This window comes from Phyllostomus hastatus, unplaced genomic scaffold (assembly GCF_019186645.2).
Source record: "Phyllostomus hastatus isolate PE091 unplaced genomic scaffold, TTU_PhHast_1.1 phas_contig_34, whole genome shotgun sequence".
In the NCBI taxonomy this organism is placed as follows: Eukaryota; Metazoa; Chordata; class Mammalia; order Chiroptera; family Phyllostomidae; genus Phyllostomus; species Phyllostomus hastatus.
This window is the reverse complement of record NW_025333857.1, coordinates 59142956-59164550: the sequence shown is the minus strand read 5'-3', so window position 1 is coordinate 59164550 and position 21595 is coordinate 59142956. Positions and strand designations below refer to the sequence as shown.

Below are 21595 nucleotides of genomic sequence, written 5' to 3'. Positions count from 1 at the left end.
TTAATCAAAAAAGTGCTGAGTAGACAAAGAAACATGGGTCTGCCATACTAATATTTTCTAGCCAGGTTATTCTAATAACATTATGAAATGTGGACAACAAAATGAATTTTTAGTAAGTATAATTAGATATCAAATGAGTGGAAGTATAGTAATATGATTCTTTTTAGGTACTATCTTACAGAAAAGACACTTCATCACCTAGCACTGATTTATGCGGCTTTAGTTTCATTTGGGCTAAAATCAGAAGAACTGGATGTAAAGGTATTCTTTTCCTATATGTTCATAAGTATTTTTCATAAACCAAAATTATACTCAGACTCATAAGCCCACTAAGAAGAAACATTAAACGGTCAAGCCAAAACTGCTTAAAGGCCAAATAAAGAACAGTTCTCAAATTAATGAATATTCTTTCCACCTAAGCTTCTATCTGAAAATTTAGTCTGACATTATTAGTCTAAATGTCTATCTGACATTTGGTTTAATAAATTGAACATATTTTAGCTCTTAACTACTGCTTAGTTTTTTTTTTAAACATATCCGGATATAAATAAAAATAAATATATCCCTTGAATAAAAATGCTCACTTATGAAAGATATACTAAGTTCTAATCTGCTATAAAGTGGACATCTTATGACATATGAATACAGTAACATTTTGGTAATCTCTAATTAGTCTCCTTTCTTAGTTCTATTTCTCAATGTCCTTGCTCTGAATTTAAACATTCCTCCAACCTTGGGACTCAGTACTTTTCAGTACTTTAGAGACTCCCTTAATAAACTCAATCATTCTCACAAATTTAACTTCCATTTCTGGCTGTAATCCATAAAATGTTCCTCACTTTTGTTAAGGTCTGCATCTTGAGTCTAGCATTCTACTGGAAAGCTCCACTGAAATATCCCACAAGGTACCTCAGACTTTGCATGTATTGAATGCAACTTCTCATCCTCTCCCAGATTTAGTCCATGGTATTAGGATTCTCATCTAATCTAAGCTAAATTCTTTTTTCTTTTTTTTGAACTCTGCAGTGCCTTCTCTAGAAGTCTCTCCTTTCTGCTCCCACTGCCATTTCCCTAAAATCAGGCCTGCATTACCTCTCACTTGGAGCTTCCTAACTAATCTCTTTTCTACTTTTTCCCCACTCTAGTGTATCATATATGTTGACACCAGTTACATTTTGAAATGTGCCTGTAAATATTCGCTTCCTAGATAATAGCTTCTGAAGGAACAAGAACATCTTTATTCCTTTTTGTATTCCTGGCACCCAGCACAGTACAAGTAGGTACAGTGCAAGTGCCAAGTATGTGCCAGGCTCTTGTAATATTTGTTGTTGAGTTGATTTTCCTTGCACAGAAGACCTCCCATATGCTTCCTATCTGATTCAAGATAGAGTTCAAACTCAGAAAGACTCAAACTTCACAATTTGGCCCCTACTGATCCTTCCTTTATCATTCCACTCGCCATTTCCTGAATAAGCCTCCATTCAGTCACCTCTCAGCCACTGCACAAACATGTCATTCTGGCCTGTCTTTCCCAGGGAATACTATTCCCCATCCCCTTATTGCCAGCCTTTATCGTTCTGTCTTTTTCTCCCCAGCTCAAACACTACTTCCTTTAAGAAATTTGCCCCATTACACCCTCTCAGGATAAATCTTCCCTTGTCCCTTTCTCCCAATAACACTTTGTCCCTTTGTAATAGTATGAGGTATTGATAATTAGAGTATTGCTATAGCATTATAGTATTCAGTACCCTTAACCCTGAAGGGCCCTTCTTCTTTGTGAAACCCATAGTATCCAGCACAGCGCTTTGTACAGAGGAAAAATACTCAACGTCAACTAAGTACAATTAAATCAAAGCACAGCCTGTTAAGAAAATCAATAAATGATCTATTTGAAATAAGATCCAGATAATTTTGATCCATGTTAAACATAGAAATAAAATCCTTAGAAAAGGTATCTAAATAAATGAATGGTAAATGTAAATTTGTCTCATTTATTAATTCAAGTGAAGTTTTACCACTTAATTAGCATCTTTTCTTCCCAGCTCAAGGCAAGCAGTTGTATGCAAAATATGCTTAGTGTCATTTCATTCCTCTGTGCACTGAGTACATGACACCAGAGAGCGGTACTGTATTCAGATACGGTGACACGGTTTGTTGAGGATATGTTCCAAGGAGGGCATTTGGGGGTGAAATAGGAGGTACTGCCCAGGCACGATCCATTCCAAATGGAAGTCTGCTCCCACCTGGATCAAACTATTTCAAAAGCTTTTCAAGTTTTACATAATCTAAAACTAGGTTAGTTTTTCCATGGAATTTGAGAAACAGCTGTGATCAATTTATTCATACTCTACTATAAATATGAAGGTCTGTCCAGAAAGGACCCAGCTGCGTACTATGAAAAATAGACATTTATTTTAGAACAGGATACGAGAAACGTTGTACACAGGACAATGATGCCTCAGTGCATACAATGATGCCTTCAAAGTACACACCTTGGGACCTCACACAGTTGGTGATTCTTCCAGTCACCATCAGCTGCCCCATCATATTTTCCTGAGTCTCATCAATGGTCTGAAATCTCTTCCCTTTCAAAAGTGATTTTAGTTTTGGGAAAAGCCAGAAGTCACAGGGCACCAAATCTGGGCTACAGGGGAGCTGAGTCACCTGGGTGATTTGATATTTTGCCAAAAAACTCTGTAGAAGACATGATGCATAGGCAGGTCCGTTGTTGTGATGAAGCTTCCAGTCACCAGTTGCCCATAGCTGCAGCCTTCTGAATCATCTGAATGGCTTCCACAGAGGAATGTTCCAGCTTAACACAAATCTGAGGCAGATTCATTGCCCTACTCGCTCGGTCATATTGAATGTGACCGCTACACAGTGCACATGCTCACTCAGTGGCATCTAACACCCCCACTGACTAGTACAGTGAAGTCATCATTGTTCACACACGCACATTCCAGTCCACTCTCCTTGGCTGCCAGGTTACATCGATGTCACACAAACCGTTCTCATATTTACAATGGCTGGACTTTTTCCACACAGACCTTGTATGTCACCAACATTCAAACCTCCCATTCTCCTGACTTAATGACACTATTACATTAGAAAGGATTCCCTACATTCATATTGTTTTAGAGTATACTGTCACTTTACCATAGTTTATTTACTTAGATGGCTTTTGGCCTTTTAGAGTGCTTTAGTGTGAATTTTTTTTCAGGCATCTGGAGAGCTTAGCCATAAACCAAGTATTAGGAAATTTAAGTAAATTTTTTAAACTAAAAGAAAATACTGCTAGTAGTTTTATGCTTTATTTTATTCTAATTTCAAAAAATTCTATAAATTTGTTATGGCCTGTCTTTCTAAAAAATGCATAGATGCACACATATGCAAAATTTGTAAAACAATATTAGGGAATTCCTGAATTTGCTGAAGTCTAGCCAGCCACAAGCTCTGCTCTAATAAAGTAATGGGATAAACACCATCACAAAATTATGCCTTTTAAAATAAAGTTTATATTCAAATAAGAGTATGAGATAGTCTCAAAACATCCAAAACTTAGCAATGAAATAAACTTGGATTCAAACAGTATATTTCTGTGCACTCTATACATATTTATTATAATTGAAAGAAAATCCTTCTTTAGAATATACATATTCATTCCCCAGGTATGTACTAACAGTTTTATATTTGAAACTCTTCTGAAAGAAAATATTGTTAAAATTATTTTGTGAGATTTGTACAGTCCTTGTTTTTTAAGTTTCTACTACAGGGCAGGATATTTATATTTCTAAGATATGATTGTTTAGGGTGGTATTTCTCTGCCCACATTAAACTGCTAACTCATGAGCTATCTTTCCTTCAACCCAACTTATGAGAAGTAGATAAAGATAGAAGTGAAAGAGGAAGAGAAAGACTGCCATTTCAAAAGAGAGAAGGGCCAGGAGGGAAACACAAGTGACAGACATGAAGCAGAGGAAAACAAATTCTTTTTTTAGCATTTACTTTAATACACAAACACATTTTTGGCAGGAGTATCTTAGTGTTAAATATGGTAAGACTGGTTGAGAAATTCCCAAAATGCTGGTGATGGCTACTCTAAATCAAAACCTTACTTTATTTCTTTTTGAATAGAGTTTGAAATTCATCTGAAAATTTACTTTGTTTTTGGAAAATATAACACTATATTTTTTAAAGTTCTTGTTTTTACTGAGAACTATCAAGTTAATGTAGAAAAAGCTTAATATTAAACATTACTAGTGATATCCAAATTGCTTTTATTCTGTAGAGATAAATATAACAAATATATTTAAAATATTTTATTAATAAATGTCAATGGAGTGAAGAAAACCAATTTAGTTCCAAAATTGGAAACTACAAGGATATCAAACTTAAAGAGAGAAAATTGCTTATCCTTATGAATAAAATATCCTAGATTTCATATAAAGAAATTAATAAATTAATTTAAAATAGTGCTCAAAGATTAGAATCTGCCATTTTTTATTTTTCTTCTAATTACAAACACATTTTGAATGATATATTTTGCTTCCTAATATTTCCTACAGTCTACCATTAATTTTTTTTTTTTTTAGCTTATAATTGCCCCTGGAGTAGAAGAGACTGCATTGATGATTCGACGAATTGCTGACCACAATTTAATGACCTCGAAGAGAGATCCTCATGAATGGTTGGATAAATCCTGGCTTGAAGTTTCACCATCTAAGGTGGTTTATTTCCTAAATTAATAAATTAGATATTTACAAAGCAAGTATAAATACATGTATTTGAATTTTCTTTCTGGTAACCTATTTTTGTCCTCTAATGCTTATATGAGCATGTATGACAATAACTATAATATACAATATTTACATAGATCATTTCCCAGAATCATCAGAGCTTTTTAATTTCACAGAACTTTTTAATGGGATTTTTATAATGAACTTTCAAATCTAAGTTATTTTAGGGTGATCTAATAACTCCAATTCCTAATATTTAAAAAACATAACTATTTTTATAGTTCCTAAATTTAAACATTTAAAAATAGTAAATTTATTAAGAGAATAACAAAATTTTATTATTTCATGATTTGTCAATAATTCAATTACAGAATTATAACCCAAAGTAGAGCTGTGAAATACTTGTAAGATTATATAGTTAATTTTTAGAAATTTTTGTTTGAGCATAAATACTTCCAAGATCTCATACCAACTCAATGTTTCTGTTACCTTTATTTTTTAAATATATTCAAATCATGAAACCATAAAAAAAATGACAAGGCTCTTTGTGTTCTGACATGGAATAATCTCCAAGATAGATTATGAAGTGAAAAGTGAAAGTTGCAGGACAGAGAGTAAGCAGTATATTACTATTTGTATAAAACAAGGGAAATTAATATTTATATATATTTGCTTATAAGTTAATAAAATACCTCTGGGAGGATGACAAGAAGATAACATTGGTTATCTTCAGAGAAGAGAACTGGAGTAATGGGGTGGGAATGAGACTTTTTACATTTCAGTACCTATACAATGTTGAACCATGTGACTCTTACCTATTCAAAAACTAAAATTATAAAACAAATAAAATAAAATATTCATATATACTAAATCACAGACCTTTTACATGCTTAAACAGAGCTCAGTACTATCAGCAAGTGTGGGTAAAATTAACTATTGTGTGTGTGTGCAATTTCCCTCCTACCAAGGTATGTCCAATATGTTCACATCTGTCATTTCATAAAAATCCAAGAGGGTACAAAAAGCCAGTGCAGTCCAGGAAAAAAGGGAATATGGCAATAGTAGAGATGGCTGTTATATTTCTAGACTTTTATGATATCTCCTGAAAACACATGTTTTTAGACTGTCAAGGTCAGTTCTGGTTGATAGAAGTTCTTATATACTGTTCACAAGACTTTCCTGAAATTATAACATCTCTTAAATACCATAAACATGATTCATCTTAGTCAAACAGTGATAGTATATGGTCTACAAAGGGAGGTCCTACACTAAGTCCTCGAAAAGATTTCTCTTTAGGTAATGTAGCTTTAATTAAAACAATTTTCATGTGAAGAAGGTGAACCAATCTTTTTTGGATGAGTGAGGAGACTGAACAAACTTTCAGATCCTGCCCAGTTCTGAGAGTGTACAAGTCTTTACTGCATACAAAAAAAAAAAAAAAAAAAATGGGTCACTCTCAAAAAACCACTGGCTTATAATTCCTAAAACTCTTTTCTAGGAAGAAATGTATTTACTTGATTTTCCATGTATTAATCCATTGGTGGCTCAGCTCATGTTAAATAAAGGACCTTCTCTTCACTGGATATTATTAGCAACTCTTTGTCAGCTTCAGGAACTCCTACCTGAAGTTCCAGAAAAAGTGTTAAAGGTTAGTTATTTGAGATCTTTATTCTTATATAGGTTTATTTCCTTTCCATCTGAGTATTTATTTTTATCATAAGGTTTTCAAAATGAAGGTATCCAAGTATAATTGTTTTGGACTTCACACAGCAAAGAAATAATTTACTTGACCTAAGTTTTACATAGAATTCCCATCGACTGTCAATTGAATTATACATTTTAAAGTTATCTTATATAGATAATTCAGTACAGTCAGTTTATCACACTTTAAATCATTTTGAAGTGTTACTGTGCTCCAGATATTCAATTATACACTCTATTCATATTAGTTTACGTAATCTCTTCCAAACAATCCTGATACCCTTCATTATAATAGTAAAGAGAACTTTATTCTGAAAAGAGCCTTATTGGTAAAATTTTTAACTTTTCATGTATAACTTGTGTAACTAAAAATTCTATTATAACTGATTAGAACATAGATGCAAATTACAATTATTTTTTCTTTTAATGTAGACTATGTTGTTATTACATGGGTCAATATAATACCCATGAATGAACTACTTAATTATATTTAGCTTCCCTTCCATATAGATAAGCATTTTTATTTACATTTACTTGACTGATGTTCATATTTGTATTGCATTAATTCATTTTTAATATTTTTAGCATTTCTGTGACATCACTTCCTTATTCAAGATTAGTTCTTCTTCCACAACATCACCTCGAATTTCGTCACCTCAGGAAAATAGGAATCAGACTAGAACCTTCCCTTTTCAGAGTTTAGCTTCTGACTCTTCAGACTCTGTCATTCAAGAACATAATGAATATTGCCAGTACCCAGACTTAGAAGAGACAGTGCAGAGAGACACAAACACCACTTCAAATTACAACTCTTCCTTTGCGGAACTAAGGGAAAGAGAAATGCCACGCCTTTTACCATCTGTGACTTCTTACAGACAGACCAGCTATTGGAAAGACTCTAGTTCTAACCCTGACATAGCACAGAATAATCCCTTCCTGATTAACATGGAATCCAGGAACTCAGCTGGTAACTCCTTTCTAAACCAGAATGACTCACAGACAGATGTCCTTCCTTTGGGTCTAACACAAATGAATTATGAAACCAGAATATCACCAATCAACACTCAGAAGAGAGTTGCCCCTAATTTTATAAATTCTCAGCAAAAGGGAACACATGAAGCAAAAGGACCTATAAGTAAAGAAGTATCTGCCCCTATGCTTTCATTAGAGTACTCTCAATCTCCTCCTCATTGGAACTATAAGAAAAATGTATGGGAACAAGAGAAGCACTCTTTCAATTTACAATACAATGCAGAGCAGACTATGTGTGACAAATGGTACTCTCAGAAAGAAAACCTGTACACCATTCAGCAAAAATGTCTATCAGATGAGTTAGAGGGCTCCACAGGCAAAAGTTCAAGTGCTGGGACTCAAGAGACTTTCTGGAAAGAATTACCATGTGTCCCCACCTTGGATTTATTTTGTGCTTCCGATTCTAATGTAAATAAAAAAGAATTCAACAGTCTTTATTTCCACCAAAGAGATGGAACATGTTTAGGACAGAAAAGGCGTGCTGAATTTCCATCTCACTCAGGAGACCAGAAGTCATTAACAGGTAACATTGTTCAGTAGATGATAAATTCAGTAGATGATATTTTCAAATGTAATTTAAAATAATATAATCATCTCCAAATTAATTTTTCTTTGTTTTAATTACTATACTTGAAGAATCTTCAATAACTTTGGTTCAAAGAGAAAACCAAAATTCTAATTATAGATATCTAAGACAATAAATGTAAAGAAAATATGTCAAATTGATGTAGCTTGAGATGGACTAAGCATTCAACTTCAGAAGTGAAAAACACAGAACAACTCTAAATAAAGCAGAAGACTAAAATTAACAAAGATTAAACAGAGAAACAGTGAATTAGAAAATTAATTTTTTAAAGATTTTATTTATTTAATTTTTGAGAGAGGGTATGGGAAGGAGAAAGAGAGGGAGAGAAACATTAATGTGTGGTCGCCTCTTATGTGTCACATACTGAGGACCTGGCCCACAGCCCAAGCATGTGCCCTGACTGGGAATTGAACCCGTGACCCTTTGGTTCACAGTCCAGCACTCAATCCACTGAGCCACACTAGCCAGGACAGAAAATTAATTTATTTGTCAGGCAGGGATATTTAATGAGCTCAAATTTATTAAGAGTTTATTATATGCCAGGTGCCATTCTAAGCTCCTTATGTGGATTATTTAATTATGACAATCCTATTAGACAGATACTTATCCTTAACTCTACTGTGCAGTTGATGTTTCTGAACATCTAATAATATCAGTTTTTTGAAGGACAACTTTATTTTCTCATTTCTGGTAATTATACATTTCTTTTCTGTCATTACTTATTGCATTGGCCTGAACATCGAGAACAAAATATTAAGTTTTAATGGTCATACAAGATAAGAAAAAAAAAGGAGAGAGAGAAGCTCATGATTCAAAGCTCCTCTTTTGTATAGGCCCTTTTGGGAGGCCTGAGAGGGACCCAGAAAATCTTGTATTCTTTATCAAAAGAGGACCTCCCAAACTGTGTAAGCCCCAGGGTCCACAAAACTTGGGCTGGGTCCCTTTCAACAGTTATAATTTATTTTGTTCCTGATTTTAATGAAAAGTATTCTATTCCTAGTTTTGTAAGAACTGTTGTGAAGAATAGATGCTGAATTTTATCCAAACTTTTTGACACCTATCGGTGAAAATCAAACATATTTTCTCCATTGACCTATTAATGTCAAGGATTATATTTACAAGTTTAGTAATATTAAATCATTTTTGCCATTTCTGTAATAAACCTAATTGGCTTTTGAGGAGTGATTTTTAAAATACGTTGTAGAACATGGTTGCTAATATTTATGATTTTCTTACCTACATTCATAATGAAATTATTGTGTTATTTGTAGTCTCACATTTTGATATGATGGTTATTCCAGCCTCATAAATGAACTGGATGAAAATTTCATCTTTATTCATCCTGGAACAAAATAAGCATGCAAATTCCCATTCTTGAACATAGAGCCCCAGTATAGCATAATCCTCCCATTTTCTCAATGAGATTTCAGAAAATACATTAAAATATGTTTTAATATTTAAGCTTTAGAAATATAGATGGAATAGTCAAATATCTACCCACTTTTTTCAGTAATTTAGTTACAAATATGTATTTTTAAATCAAATAAGTAATGTTGGTTAAAAATATTGAAAATATATTTTTAAATATATTCATTTTTTTCCACTTTCCCATTATTTCCATAAAATAATTTTACTCAAATGGTTCACATAAATCTTTGATGTTAGTATCTTCATTATCACTGTGGCAACTTTTGATGTTTTTACTGTGGTCTTCCATAGCACATTATTACCTCCAAATGTGTTGTTTCAGATATAACACGTTTTGAATTCGTACTGATGCAGCTCTAGAAAATTTATCCAAAGCCTTTGGCATGACCTCAATATAATTTCCATTTGTCCAGTAGTACATTTGTGATATCTACCATGAAATTATCTACTACATCGTCTTCTTTAAATTTGCTTATAATTACATCCAGCTCTTGCAATTATGAGACTTTATCTCCAGGAATAATTACTAAAATGGTTTTAAATTTTTAGCCTCCTTTTTTTACTGACTTAATCCCTGACCTTTTTAAATATTCAAATCTAGGCTATTTTCAGACTAACATATAATATAACATATATAATACAATTTTTTAAGGTGAATCCATACATCATCCCACCTATCATGTAATAGAGCTCAGGATAAATTCTACAACATCACAGATATGGGTTAAGAAGCAAGCTGACTGCGGGAAAACTTAAAAGCAAGAATCTGAAATCAAGGGAGATTTACTTATTTGTGCAAGGTATGAGCATACGGATATGTGTCTATAACAGTATTACTAATGGATCATTAGGTATAGGTACATTTATGCTAAAATATAATTTAATAGTTACTATTTTATGCCAGTTGGAAAATTTTAAACTTTGTAGATAGATGATAAAGAGACAGGATCCATTTGAATAGCTGTAGAAAACAGCTACACTGTATTATCAGCAATAAAATGGTTTTCCTTTTTATCTTTTTAACAGAGTCCACATGCTCAGAACAACTACAATTCAAAAAACGGCGTCTAGTGTATGAAAAAGTCCCTGGTAGAGTCGATGGACAAACTCGTCTGAGGTTTTACTGAAAAAGAAAGAATAATCCTACATGTCACATTCCATTGTTTTTGTTGATAACCCAGTAACAAAATAATTTAGATTTGGTCATACATTAAAGAAAATGCAACTGCTCTTAGATGTTCTCGGTTTTCAATATTAAATTTTCATAATATATATTTTGCCCTATAGTTTGCATTCTTTGTAAGTTAAATATTCTAATTAGCATAATAATTATCTTAAGATCCAGATATCTCCAGATTCACCTAAACATTGCAAAGTCTTCTTTAAAAGAAACAGAAAACTTATTGTACATCAAAGGCTCATTTAGTTGTCTTCTGAAGGGCCTGCTGACTCCAGCTTCCTTCCCCCAGCACGACTTCTAAATGAGCCTCCATCTTAGTCTGACCCTCTCAGTCAAGAAGGGAAGATCACTCCCTGACCCGTGTGGCCTAGTGGGCTGGGCACCGTCCCACAGGCGAAAGGTCACCTGTTTGATTCCAGGGTGCACGTGCGGCCGACTCGGGTTTCCCTCTCACATCGATGTTTCTCCCCTTCTCTTCCCCCCCTTCCCCTCGCTCTGATAATAAACAAATAAAGTCTTTAAAAAAAAGTGAAGATTACCAGTCAATCCTCCATCACTAGTAAGAAAGTTAAAACCTAAGACAAAATTGAAGTTAGAGAACTTCCAATTTAAAGTATATTTGTAAACAAAATTTAAAACAAATTACTAAGAGGAGAAAAATGCAGCCCACATAATAGAAAAAGGGTTTACATTCCTATTATACAAAGAATTCATACAAATTGATAGGAAGAAGACAACAACCTAATAGAAGAACGTGCAAAATACATGAATAGATATTTCATAAAAGTAGCCAATAAACATTTGAAACAGTATTATGCAAATGCAAATTAAAACAATATGTTACTGGGGGGGGTTTTGCCTATCAGATCAGCAAAATTTTGAAAATTCAGAATGTCCAAAATTCAGACATCACCCTACTTGGAGCCTCGCCAGCGTTGGATACTGTTAATCACACCCACCTTTTTGAAATACGCTGTTTGACCTTTATACCACCTGTCCCGCTTGTCTCTTCTCTTTCTACCGCACCTTTACTTAGAGGATCTTTGGGATGGCTTGAGTGTGTAGGGAGTGCAGACTTTAAGGAGAGACTATTCCTGGAAATCTAGTTAGAATTTCTTTTCTACTTCCTTAAAGTTTTGGCAGGATTGCTCCTAAGGTAAGGCTAAGGCTCCCCAGAATGCACACCTTCTTTAGCCTATTTCTAGTCAGCTCCCAGAGGGGAGGAGTTTCTTCACAGGCCACCAAATGCAGTGGAAGCATCTGAGTCCTCCTGCTGCATTTCTCAGTGATGTTTGCTGATCCAGTGAGTGAGCTCAGCACCAGCAGAGCACTCCCAGGGAGCAATGGTCACCTGAGAGCTGGAGCTGGTCCACGAGCGAAGCCTGAAGGGTCTGGACTGGCCCTTGTGAGGGGCCAGAAGTGTCGGTTCAGCCTCCAAGAACCTCTTCCAAACACCCCATCATACAGAATTGTCTGGAACAGCCCCAACTTCCCAGACTGGCTCTTGCAATAAAGACTTCGATCCTTTGTCTGAGAGCATTTCATTTCTTTATGCGGTTTTTCACGTTCTAAGGAGAGTTATTTGCATTTAGATTCATTGCTGGTGATAGTGATGCTGACCTTTGGGGTACTGTGAGAAGCCTTACTCCGAGTCCCTGGGCCCAGCTCAAACTCTGGGCCTCACCAGGACACCGCGTCTCTTCCGCGTGCGGGTGCGGGCGGAGGTAAGAAACTGCCCCCTTTTCCACTGAGACTCAGCGTACAACTGGGGACCAGCGCCGGGGTGTTCTACCCCTCGCCTCTCATTCTAGGAGCCTGGGTCCTGTCCCCAGATACCGAGCCCCCCTCCCCCGAAACACGGGATCCACAACGGAGTGGTGGGAGCTGAAGGTAGGGGGGCGCGCAAACTAGCGACCCAAAGGAAGGGCTGGAAAAAATGCCTTCTTCCGTCTTTTGCTTTTTTGTTTGTTGTTATTTGCACTGTACAACAGTTACTAATTCAATACTTAATTTAAATTCCTTATTTATTTAAATTAATTTAATTTAATTTGATGTAGTCAAGTATACACACCTTTTCTTTTTTGATTTTCAGGTTTTCCGTCTTGCTTGCTTAGGAAGACCTCTTTTACCCTAAAGTTGTATAATTATTATCCTAATTATTCTCCTAATGCTTTTGTATTATCTGTCTTTAACCCCCGTGGATATTTTTCCGTAGTGTAATAGAGGCCCAGTTTATTTTCTTCCTGATGGACAGGCAATAATGGAGCACCATTCACTGAGTAAGCCATCCTTTCCCACCGAACAGACAAAAAAGTCAAGTCTATTTCTGAATGATTATGATCCATTCATCTACTTGCCTATTGGTACACACAATAAAATTTCTCATTTTGGGTTTTCTTTTCTAATATTTTATTTTTTCAATTATATTTTCTTGAGTCAGCAGATTTAAAATTGTTTTAATAATGAGCAAGGCAAGCTTCACCCTCCTTGTAGAACCACACACACCCACACAAGGTTTAAAAACTATTCTTGGATGCTGGACTTTTCCACATGAACTTTTAGATATTTTAATCACACTTCCTCAAAAGCGATAAAATAGGAATGCCACAAAATTTGTATGAAATTTAGATTTCATAAAATTGCATTTTAATGAAATTGTGTTAATACCCTGTAATTTATGTAGAGCCTGTTCTATAAACATCAATAATACCTTTTCTTTGACTCACAACTTTTGTTAAATTTATTCTCAAGTTTTTTTTATTTTGTCATAAAGTGGAAATGGGATATGGTTTCCATTTCCATTTTTAACTAGCTATTGCCAATGTAGAAATGCCGTTTTTTTCTATATATACTTTGTATCCAGAAAGCCTCCCAAATTCTATTACAAGTATTTCTTTTACTAGATTCTGATGAGTTTTCAAGGTGTACAATTATATAATCCATAAATATAGCTATTACTCCTAAAATGTTTACTCCATTTTATTTTTTCATCTTACTGCATTAGTTAATAATGCCAAGCATTGCTGAATAGTGATGATAAGAGATATTCTTCTTTTATTACTAACATGCTGAATGTTTCTACTTTTCACCATGTAGTATAAATTTTCCTGTTGGTATTGACAAACTGTCTTTACCATTAATTTTTTTCCATTCTTATTTCACTAGTCCACTTAGCTTTTATTCAGAACAGCACTGAATTTTATCAAATAACTTGTTGGCATAGATTCTCTTCTTTAAACCATTCACAGAATGAATTACATTGATAGGTTTCCTTACAGTGAAATAGCTTTATCAGATTGTATCTTTCTTGATATACTACTAAATTTGATTTGCTTATACTTAGGGCATTTACATCTGTATTCATGAGATATCTATAGTTTTCTTGTACTATCTTACCAAGATTTTGCCAAAGAAAAAAGTGGAATAAAGAGAAGTTTTCTGTGGGTATTTTTTTTAACATACAAAAAGCTGCGCATAATTAACGTATGCAACTTGATGAGTTGGCAGATAAGGGAAACCACCCTCAAGATCTATGCCCTGACCCTATCCATCACCTCCAAAAGTGTTCTTCTGCCCTCTTACTATTTTTTTGTGGTAAGAATAGGTAACATTAAATCTACCTTCTTAGAAAAATTTTAAGTATACATGTACAGTACAGCATTGTTAATTATAAGCACTATGCTGAACAACAGGTCTCCAGGAGTTACTCAACTTGTAAACCAAAATTTGTTTGTTAATGGAGATTTTTTTTTCAGTGCTATTGTTAAGATGGAGAATGGAACATGTTTAAAAGCTGATAGAAAAGGCCCAGTGAAGAAGATGAAGTGGAGGAGAGAAGGGATAAGTGATAGTGTGACATTTCAGAGATGGTGAACAGATCCAGAGAACAGCACCAGGGTTAGGAAGGGGTGTGTGACGTCTGAGCGGATGAAAGGAACTCACGCTGGTTAGGCTGGGAAGCTCAGGGGCCAGAAGTGAAGGGAGTTCCCATCTAATGGCTTCTATCGTCTCTACTGTACCAATACTTATGCTCAAAAATACTTTCTTTTATTTATTTATGGTCTTATACATAGTTATTTCAAGAGCAAATGTCAGTAACAGATATTTATGTATGTTAGACATCTATCTGTTTTTACAAACTTCTACGAGTGTTTACACACAACGTTACCTCCCATTTCCAGCACGCAGTCCACAAGCAAACAGAACTTCACGAAGCCCTAAGACAAAAAGTCAGACACCCGGAATGTTGCTGCTGTAGAAAATGATGAATTAAGCAGAAATTTTATTTTCAAGCTCTTCAAAGATTATTACAAACACAAAGTATTCTTTTGAAAGTGTCTCAAATTAAATCAAAGGCACATCATTAAAGTAAAACATGACATTAAGAATTCATTTAGGTTGTAAAATTTTCACATTACTTTGTTTTTAATCACTTGCAATGTTCTGTAAGTCGCATTTTACATGTTTTTTAAAGACATGAAATAGTACATTTCAATAATGTACTATTCAGTACATCCACAACTCTGGAGGAACTTAGGAAGAGCTGTGTGTCGCACAGAGAATGGGGAGGTCTAGTACATGATGCGTTAATCTTTCCCACAAGTTTGCTAAGAAACAGCTTCCATTTTTAGTGTTAAAAGAGTCTTCTCACTTACAAAAATCAAGACATCATTTGATTAATATAGCCTATTCTTCCCACAATTTTACATTGGCTTATCTTTATTTAGAAATTGTAAATTCATGAGAAAAGGACAAATTTTATTATGGCGTAAAAATCTTAGGAATGACAAAATTCCAAATATTGAATTTTTTAATAGACAAAAATGGTTTCCTTTCTTAAATGTAAATATCCAGTAAATAAAACATACATCATATTCCAGGTATAGAAACACTAGTAATTCCCTTGTGAAAGAGGTGCATTTTTGTGTATTTGGTGGTAAGGTTTTTGTCTTAAGTATAAAGCACTTCACCAAACAAACTGGGCCATTATTATGTAAAGGTCTACTCCTTCACCCAGTTCCCTTATTTGAGTTGAAACTCATCAATTTCTGTAGAATTCTGGCGATAGGACCAGGCCACTGGGAAGGTCTGAAACACCTAAACGTCATTTGGTTAGGGAAAAATGCTTTCTTGAGAGTTGGAGGCAGGCATTCACCACTTTGTGCCTGAAGGGATTCCTTGGCCCACTTCTTTCCTACTGGAAAGAGAATTTGGTTAATTTTCACTTTAGTAAGATTTATACATAAAATTAACTAGTAAGCACTTCATAGGACACTTGAGTATTCTCAAAGCAGAGAGTAACAAGTTTAAAAAAAAAACCCCAAAACATTCAAACCACACCACTGAAGGAACAACACCCACAAAAGGGCTCTGTACAAAGAGAGACCCTACACTAGCACAAAACTGTTACCTTAGTACCTCACATGCGGGCATTTTTCATTGAAAGGTACAACAGTGCCCTAATAGTGTAATTTGAAATATGCTGGCCCCAAAAGACTCCAATAATCTCCCTGAACTCTTCCATAAAAGGAAAAAAATAAGTAAAAATCTGAACGAGACCCCATAAAATGCATTAGAATCCATGAAATTTCTAACATGCCACCAAAGGGATGTTTTCATTTCAATAATTGCCTTTTAAAGCTCTTTCAACCCGAATCACACTTTCCCCGGTAGCTACATTAAAGCTCTCGCCATTAAAACCGAGATACATTCTGAAAGCCTTTAGGAAAGAAACCGTGACTGGTAGTAGGAACAAGTCTCCTCCTCAGGGGAGTCCTTAGTCCCAAGAGTAGCACCAAGCAGCAAAGGACAGCACTGAGCTGGTGTGAGGACAGAGAGAACAGGATTAAGTTCAAGACATTACCACCACCAGCCAGCTCAGTTAAAGAGCTCAAGCAGACAAGGATATTAACATCTTAAGCGTTATTGCCAAGGAGGACTGAGACTCTTAATTAGACGTAATCCACAGGCAAGGTGAATACAAACCAGACTCACCCTTCAGGGGTAGTTGTGCATTTTGCTAGTTTTCATTTTAATTCCCCCAAGAACAGTAGACATTCAAAGCAGCTGCCCAAAATCCTTTGGGAAGCCCTGTGATAGCGCCATGGCCTCAGGCCAGCTCGGCTAAGGTACTCACCGGGGTTCAGAGTAGAGCACAGGATCTGGGCTCCCGGAAGGGGTTGCTTCCCGCTGGAACGCCCACCAGCAGGGCGTCCTTGCAGGCATTCTGCATGCAGTACTGTTGGAGCTCTGCAGCGGCCTGGGAGACCTGAAACCACAGGACTACAGCTGGACAAGCCGCTCGCAGCCAGACCCACCCAGCAGCCATTTGATATTCTGAAAAATGATCACACAGCCAGATCACACTTTATGTGACCTCCAAAAGCCCCTGTTGTGCTGAAAGGTCTAATAATGAACTTCAAAGAGGAAAGATTACATTTCTATGAGCTCTGATATAGGATATTTTTGGTTAATTGCTTATTCAACAAAAGACAGAAAAGCAGTGTCTCTGATCCATTTAGAATCCTAGTTCTGAGACTCAACTGGTTAAGAAATAGCTCATTCTAATGTTCCCTTTACAAATTTTTATTTATAAAGTATGCACTGATATATCCTGGTTTCCTAGGTGAGCGAACCGCTTTACTGTACACAAGGCCCACGTCCTACCCAGCACGCTCAAAACAAGCGACAGTTCTTCCACCTTGCTTTGAAGCAGGAACCAGACTGTTTAGTCTTAAATTCCGCTGTGTCACTACCCGTATGAACTTGAGCAAGTTTCTTAACTTTTCAGTACCTGTTTTCTCATCTGTGAAATGTATTTAGTAATAGTACCCACTTCACTGGGTTAACGTGAAGACTGAGTTAACAGCATGCAAAGCACTTAGAATAGTGCTGACACATAATTAGCAATACATGTGTGGCAGAGTGCAGAAAAGCCACAATATTTTGCAACTCCTCCCACCACGAGCTGGAGTCTGTTTACCCACTGCTTGAGTCTGGGCTTGTCTTGTGACTTGTTTTGACCCAGAGAATGCAGTAGAAATAATGGGCAACTCCCAAGCCTAGGCCATAAAAGCTTTGCAGTGAACTCTCTTGCTGTGATTTTAGGGTTCCTAAAATCATGAGACCAAGCGAGATAACAGGAGATCTTGTAGAAGAGAAGCAGTCAGCTAGCCCCCAGCCACTTGCTTAACAACCTCCAGATACATGAATGAGGCCACCCCAGATCACCCCGCCCCCAGCCAACCCTCCATTTGACTGCAGATGGATGCAGGGGAGGGCTCAGCAAAGACCAGCAGAACTATACAGTTGGTCCCAGTCAACTTGCTGGCCTAAGGATTGCAAGAATTAATAAGTGTTGTTTTAAATCACTAACTTCTGGAGAAATTAGTCAGCACTGATTCAACATTATTCTGCATTTCCTCTTATCCTCCATTTGATGCCTATTTGTACTTGGAGGCTCTTCTCACTTCCCATTTTCCTTGCACTGGAAAGGTGTTCTATGTAAAAACTCACCTACATTGTACAAACATGAGTGCAACTGCTGTTCAAGTATTGCTACCACTTTGTCTTAATTTTCCAGGCTTCCAAATAACTGCAAAATCAATTTCTTATGTTAAAGCTGCTATCTAGTTTCTACAATGCTTTTAGGAATTTTGGTTTCATTAATATAACAACCATTTAAGTTATATAATATAAATATAACATTGACAGAGTAATGTTTAAGCTTACCTTCAGACCTCAACAGAAGGCCTGCCAATTTTACATTAATTCTAATTAGAATTAATGGTTATCTAGAAGTTATTAATTCAGAAGAAATTTGGGACCAATTACTCTCATGCTTTCTATCTCTGTATCGGAGGGAACAGGTGAACCCCACACATGCGTGGAAGGAGACTGTCCCAGGACCCCTTGAGAACTGGGACTAACTGAACCCCAGCCTAAACAATGTGGTTGAAAAGGTGAGAGGACAGGCAGGGACACTATAAATGGTCAGCATTTCATTTCTCTAGCACTTTGGACTGGGAGAATTCAAACCCAAAACAAACACTTGGAAGCTATAGCCAGCTACAGGAGGCAGATAATACCACCCCACAAATCATATGACCTTCCTTGGTCTGAGCCGTTGTTCACCCAGCAACTTCCAAGAGGCTTCACCACAGCAAAGAAGGGGTTCTTGGAAGGATACAGAGTCTCCCTGTCACTGGGAAGGGATGCTCAAAGATTTGTGTACCAGCTAGCTAGTCGGTGAAAGAAAAGGCCTGCCTGGGTGTGTGGAGAGCATCCACTGCTGAGCCCTCACAGGGGGAGCCCAGACCTTGGACCACGTGACTCTCTGAAGTGCTGTTGGAGAGAAGTTCTGCCACGCTCCCCAGATCATGCTACCAGGAGGGCACCCCTCCACTAAGTGTGTTGTCTGTGTGACCTCGAACAGCTCACTCAGATTCTCTGGGTCTCAGTTCCATCACCCACAGTCGTGTTTTAAATGCAGATGGGAGTATGTTCCCTAGCTTCTTCACAGGGTGGGCGTCTGGCTCAGCTTTGCTTTCCTGCTCAGGTGGCGACAGCATCTTGAACACTTGCTACAACCTGGTTTCAGTTCCCTGACCTCCTTCCTCTCCTCAAACAACCTTCTCAATGCCAATGGTTACAGCCAAGACCTGTTAACTGCTCCACATCTGAAATTTTACACTCCAACATCCTATTTTCCCATCGATGCAATCTCCCCTACTCCTCCAGGGCGCTGCTTTCTAGTCTCACTAAGCCTGCTCTTCCATCCCAGGGTGGGGTGGGGTGTGGGGGGGACCCCACATCCCCTTTCCTCCAGCCCATCACCAGGACGCCTGCTCCGTGCCTTCCCTATCCAGCCTACTTCCAGCCTCTTTCTGGGGAAACCCTCAAACTCCTTGCCCTCCACCTCAGCTGACATCTTTCCGGCATACCTCCCCTACTCATCCACAGCCACCCTTCACCGTGGGCACTCAGATTCCTGGGTGGGCGAACGCCGCCGGAGGGAAAAACACCACAGGCAGGGCAATCAGTCTCCACTCTCGCAGTGGCCGGGTCACAAGGTGTCTAGGGACTTGCCTGCTCCCGATTCCTCCGGAACTCCTGACAGCACTCCCTCCCCCACCCTCCCTCCGGCGATTCCACTCGCTCCCTCTCCCCTGCCCTAGAAGAAAACCTGGCCTCCGATTTCACAAAGAAAACTGTCATCATACAAGTCCGTAAGTCTGGATCTGGAAACATCTATCTTTACACACACCCTGACCCCCTTTCTTGCTGTCTTAGAGGGCGCCCCTCCAATCCCATGCCCCAAAGGACAGACAGACCCCCATCTCCTCCCCCTCCAAATCTCCTCCATTCGTTCTTTCCCCTCAACCTCAAACATGGCTTTTTGTTCCCTAAATTGAAAAACAAAGTGGTTTCCTCTTGAAAACCAGATTTTTTTAAAGTCTGCATACCTTATTACAATCTAGAGTCTGTTCTGAGTACCACTGAAACTTCTTCATTCCACACCCCTCTTTACCTTGTTTTATAACCTGCACATCACTTATTGTCTGAAATAGTTTCATTTATTGGGTAATGTGCTCACTGCTTATCTTCCCTACTAGAATCTCCATGTTCTCGGTACCTAGGATGGTGCCGGATGCAGAGAAAATGCACGAGTGAGGCACACGGACCAGCACGGCAGCGTGCATAGATACACACACGTTCTACAGACTGCGCTGTCTACATTAGCTGCCGGACACAACTGCACAATAGATGCTCTTTTTTTTTTAATTGTTGACGCTATTAGAGATGTCACCCGCTCCCCCCTTTACCCGCCTCCACACCCCTCCCTCACCGCAACCATATGGCAACAGATGCTTTTGAACCAACTGACTAAACAAACACGGGACACGTGGACTAGGCCCCAAATTTTGCTTCAGAAACCGTGCTTTCCCTTGGTTTTCTTCTCTCAGGCCCCTCTTTTGGCTGGTCTGGTCCCTAGGTCCCCTGCTCTGGTCGCTCGGCTAACACAGATTTTTCACCCACATATACGCGCATTCAGATTCTCTCTTTCAGCCGTGATCTCTGAGCTTTAGCCCATGTCGCTACATACCTTCTGCACATCTCAAGTCGACGTAAGGAAACCTGACCTCATCACCTGCCACCTCCCCCTTTCTCTCCCCTATGTTGTGGCAAATGGCCGCGCCACCCGTCCTGTCACGAAGCCAGAAACCCAAGCCTGGCCTGTCTCCTCCCTCCCAATCCATCACCGAGGCCCGTCCATTCATTCGGTGGCCTCCGCATCTCTGGCCTCCACCCTCGCACACCAGCCGAGTCCAGGCCACGTCCGTGGTCTGCATCACTGGTCAGCTCGCGTCCGTCCTGCTCCACTCCGTCAAGTCTCCCTCCCCACCACCACCGAAATGCAAATGTCCCGGGGGCACTGGGTCCCAGGCCGCCCCGGCGGGACAGCAAGCCCGTCTCCCCAGGAGCACCGGGCCCAGTCCCCTTCCTTTCTGGCCCACGTCCCCGCCGCTCCCGCTCCCGCTCCCGGGCGCCGGGGTCCAGCTCGGCCGTGCGAGCTCCCATCCCTCCGGGCTGTGGAGCAGCGAGCCGGGTGGAGCGCGCCGCTGTCCCACCGCAGCCGCCCCGCCCGCGCGGCCTCTCTAGGGGCCCGGCCGCCCCGTTCGCAGGCGCGCGGCCGGCTTAACGGCCGCCAGCCCGGGGCTGTCAGATGCGCTCAGCGCCCGGAGGCGGCGTTCCGCAGGCCTCACCTTGATCCTCTCCACGGCGGCCTCCAGCTTAAGCTGCTCCACCAGGCGCTGCAGGGCGTTCACGCTGGCCCCGGCGGACATGGCGGCGGTGGCGCTGCGCTGGAGGGCGGTGAGCTGGGCCGGCTGCGCTGCTGGGCCCCGAGCGAGCGCCGGCGCCGCCCGGGGG

At 38.6% G+C, this 21595-nt stretch overlaps 2 protein-coding genes across 3 annotated transcripts in view; one reads left to right on the top strand and one right to left on the bottom strand.

Moving 5' to 3' along the window:
* SHOC1 (shortage in chiasmata 1) overlaps positions 1–10610 on the top strand; it is a 63634-nt gene extending 53024 nt beyond the window's left edge. The window contains 5 exon segments of the mRNA XM_045840835.1: positions 168–261; positions 4593–4724; positions 6235–6384; positions 7023–7992; positions 10510–10610. Coding sequence (XP_045696791.1) covers positions 168–261; positions 4593–4724; positions 6235–6384; positions 7023–7992; positions 10510–10610 — 1447 coding nt within the window.
* Positions 10611–14907: 4297 nt separating this feature from the next.
* GNG10 (G protein subunit gamma 10) lies at positions 14908–21587 on the bottom strand. 2 transcript variants are annotated; one of them, XM_045840519.1, is made up of 3 exons: positions 21430–21587; positions 16800–16931; positions 14908–15860 (listed from the first exon to the last, which is right to left on the bottom strand). In XM_045840519.1, the coding sequence occupies exons 1-2, from the start codon at positions 21508–21510 to the stop codon at positions 16806–16808; spliced, it is 207 nt and encodes a 68-aa protein (XP_045696475.1). In that variant the 5' UTR covers positions 21511–21587; the 3' UTR covers positions 14908–15860; positions 16800–16805. The 2 variants fall into 2 exon arrangements, with proteins under 2 accessions (XP_045696475.1, XP_045696476.1); XM_045840520.1 differs by having other exon boundaries at positions 14908–15857.
* Positions 21588–21595: the final 8 nt, after the last annotated feature.

Excerpts from the sequence above, each read along its gene's own strand:
- GNG10 (XM_045840519.1), bottom strand. The coding sequence starts at position 21,510 with ATGTCCGCCGGGGCCAGCGTGAACGCCCTGCAGCGCCTGGTGGAGCAG. Across the intron at positions 16,932-21,429 it reads CCGCCGTGGAGAGGATCAAG|GTCTCCCAGGCCGCTGCAGA; the intron begins GTGAGGCCTGCG and ends CTGTGGTTTCAG.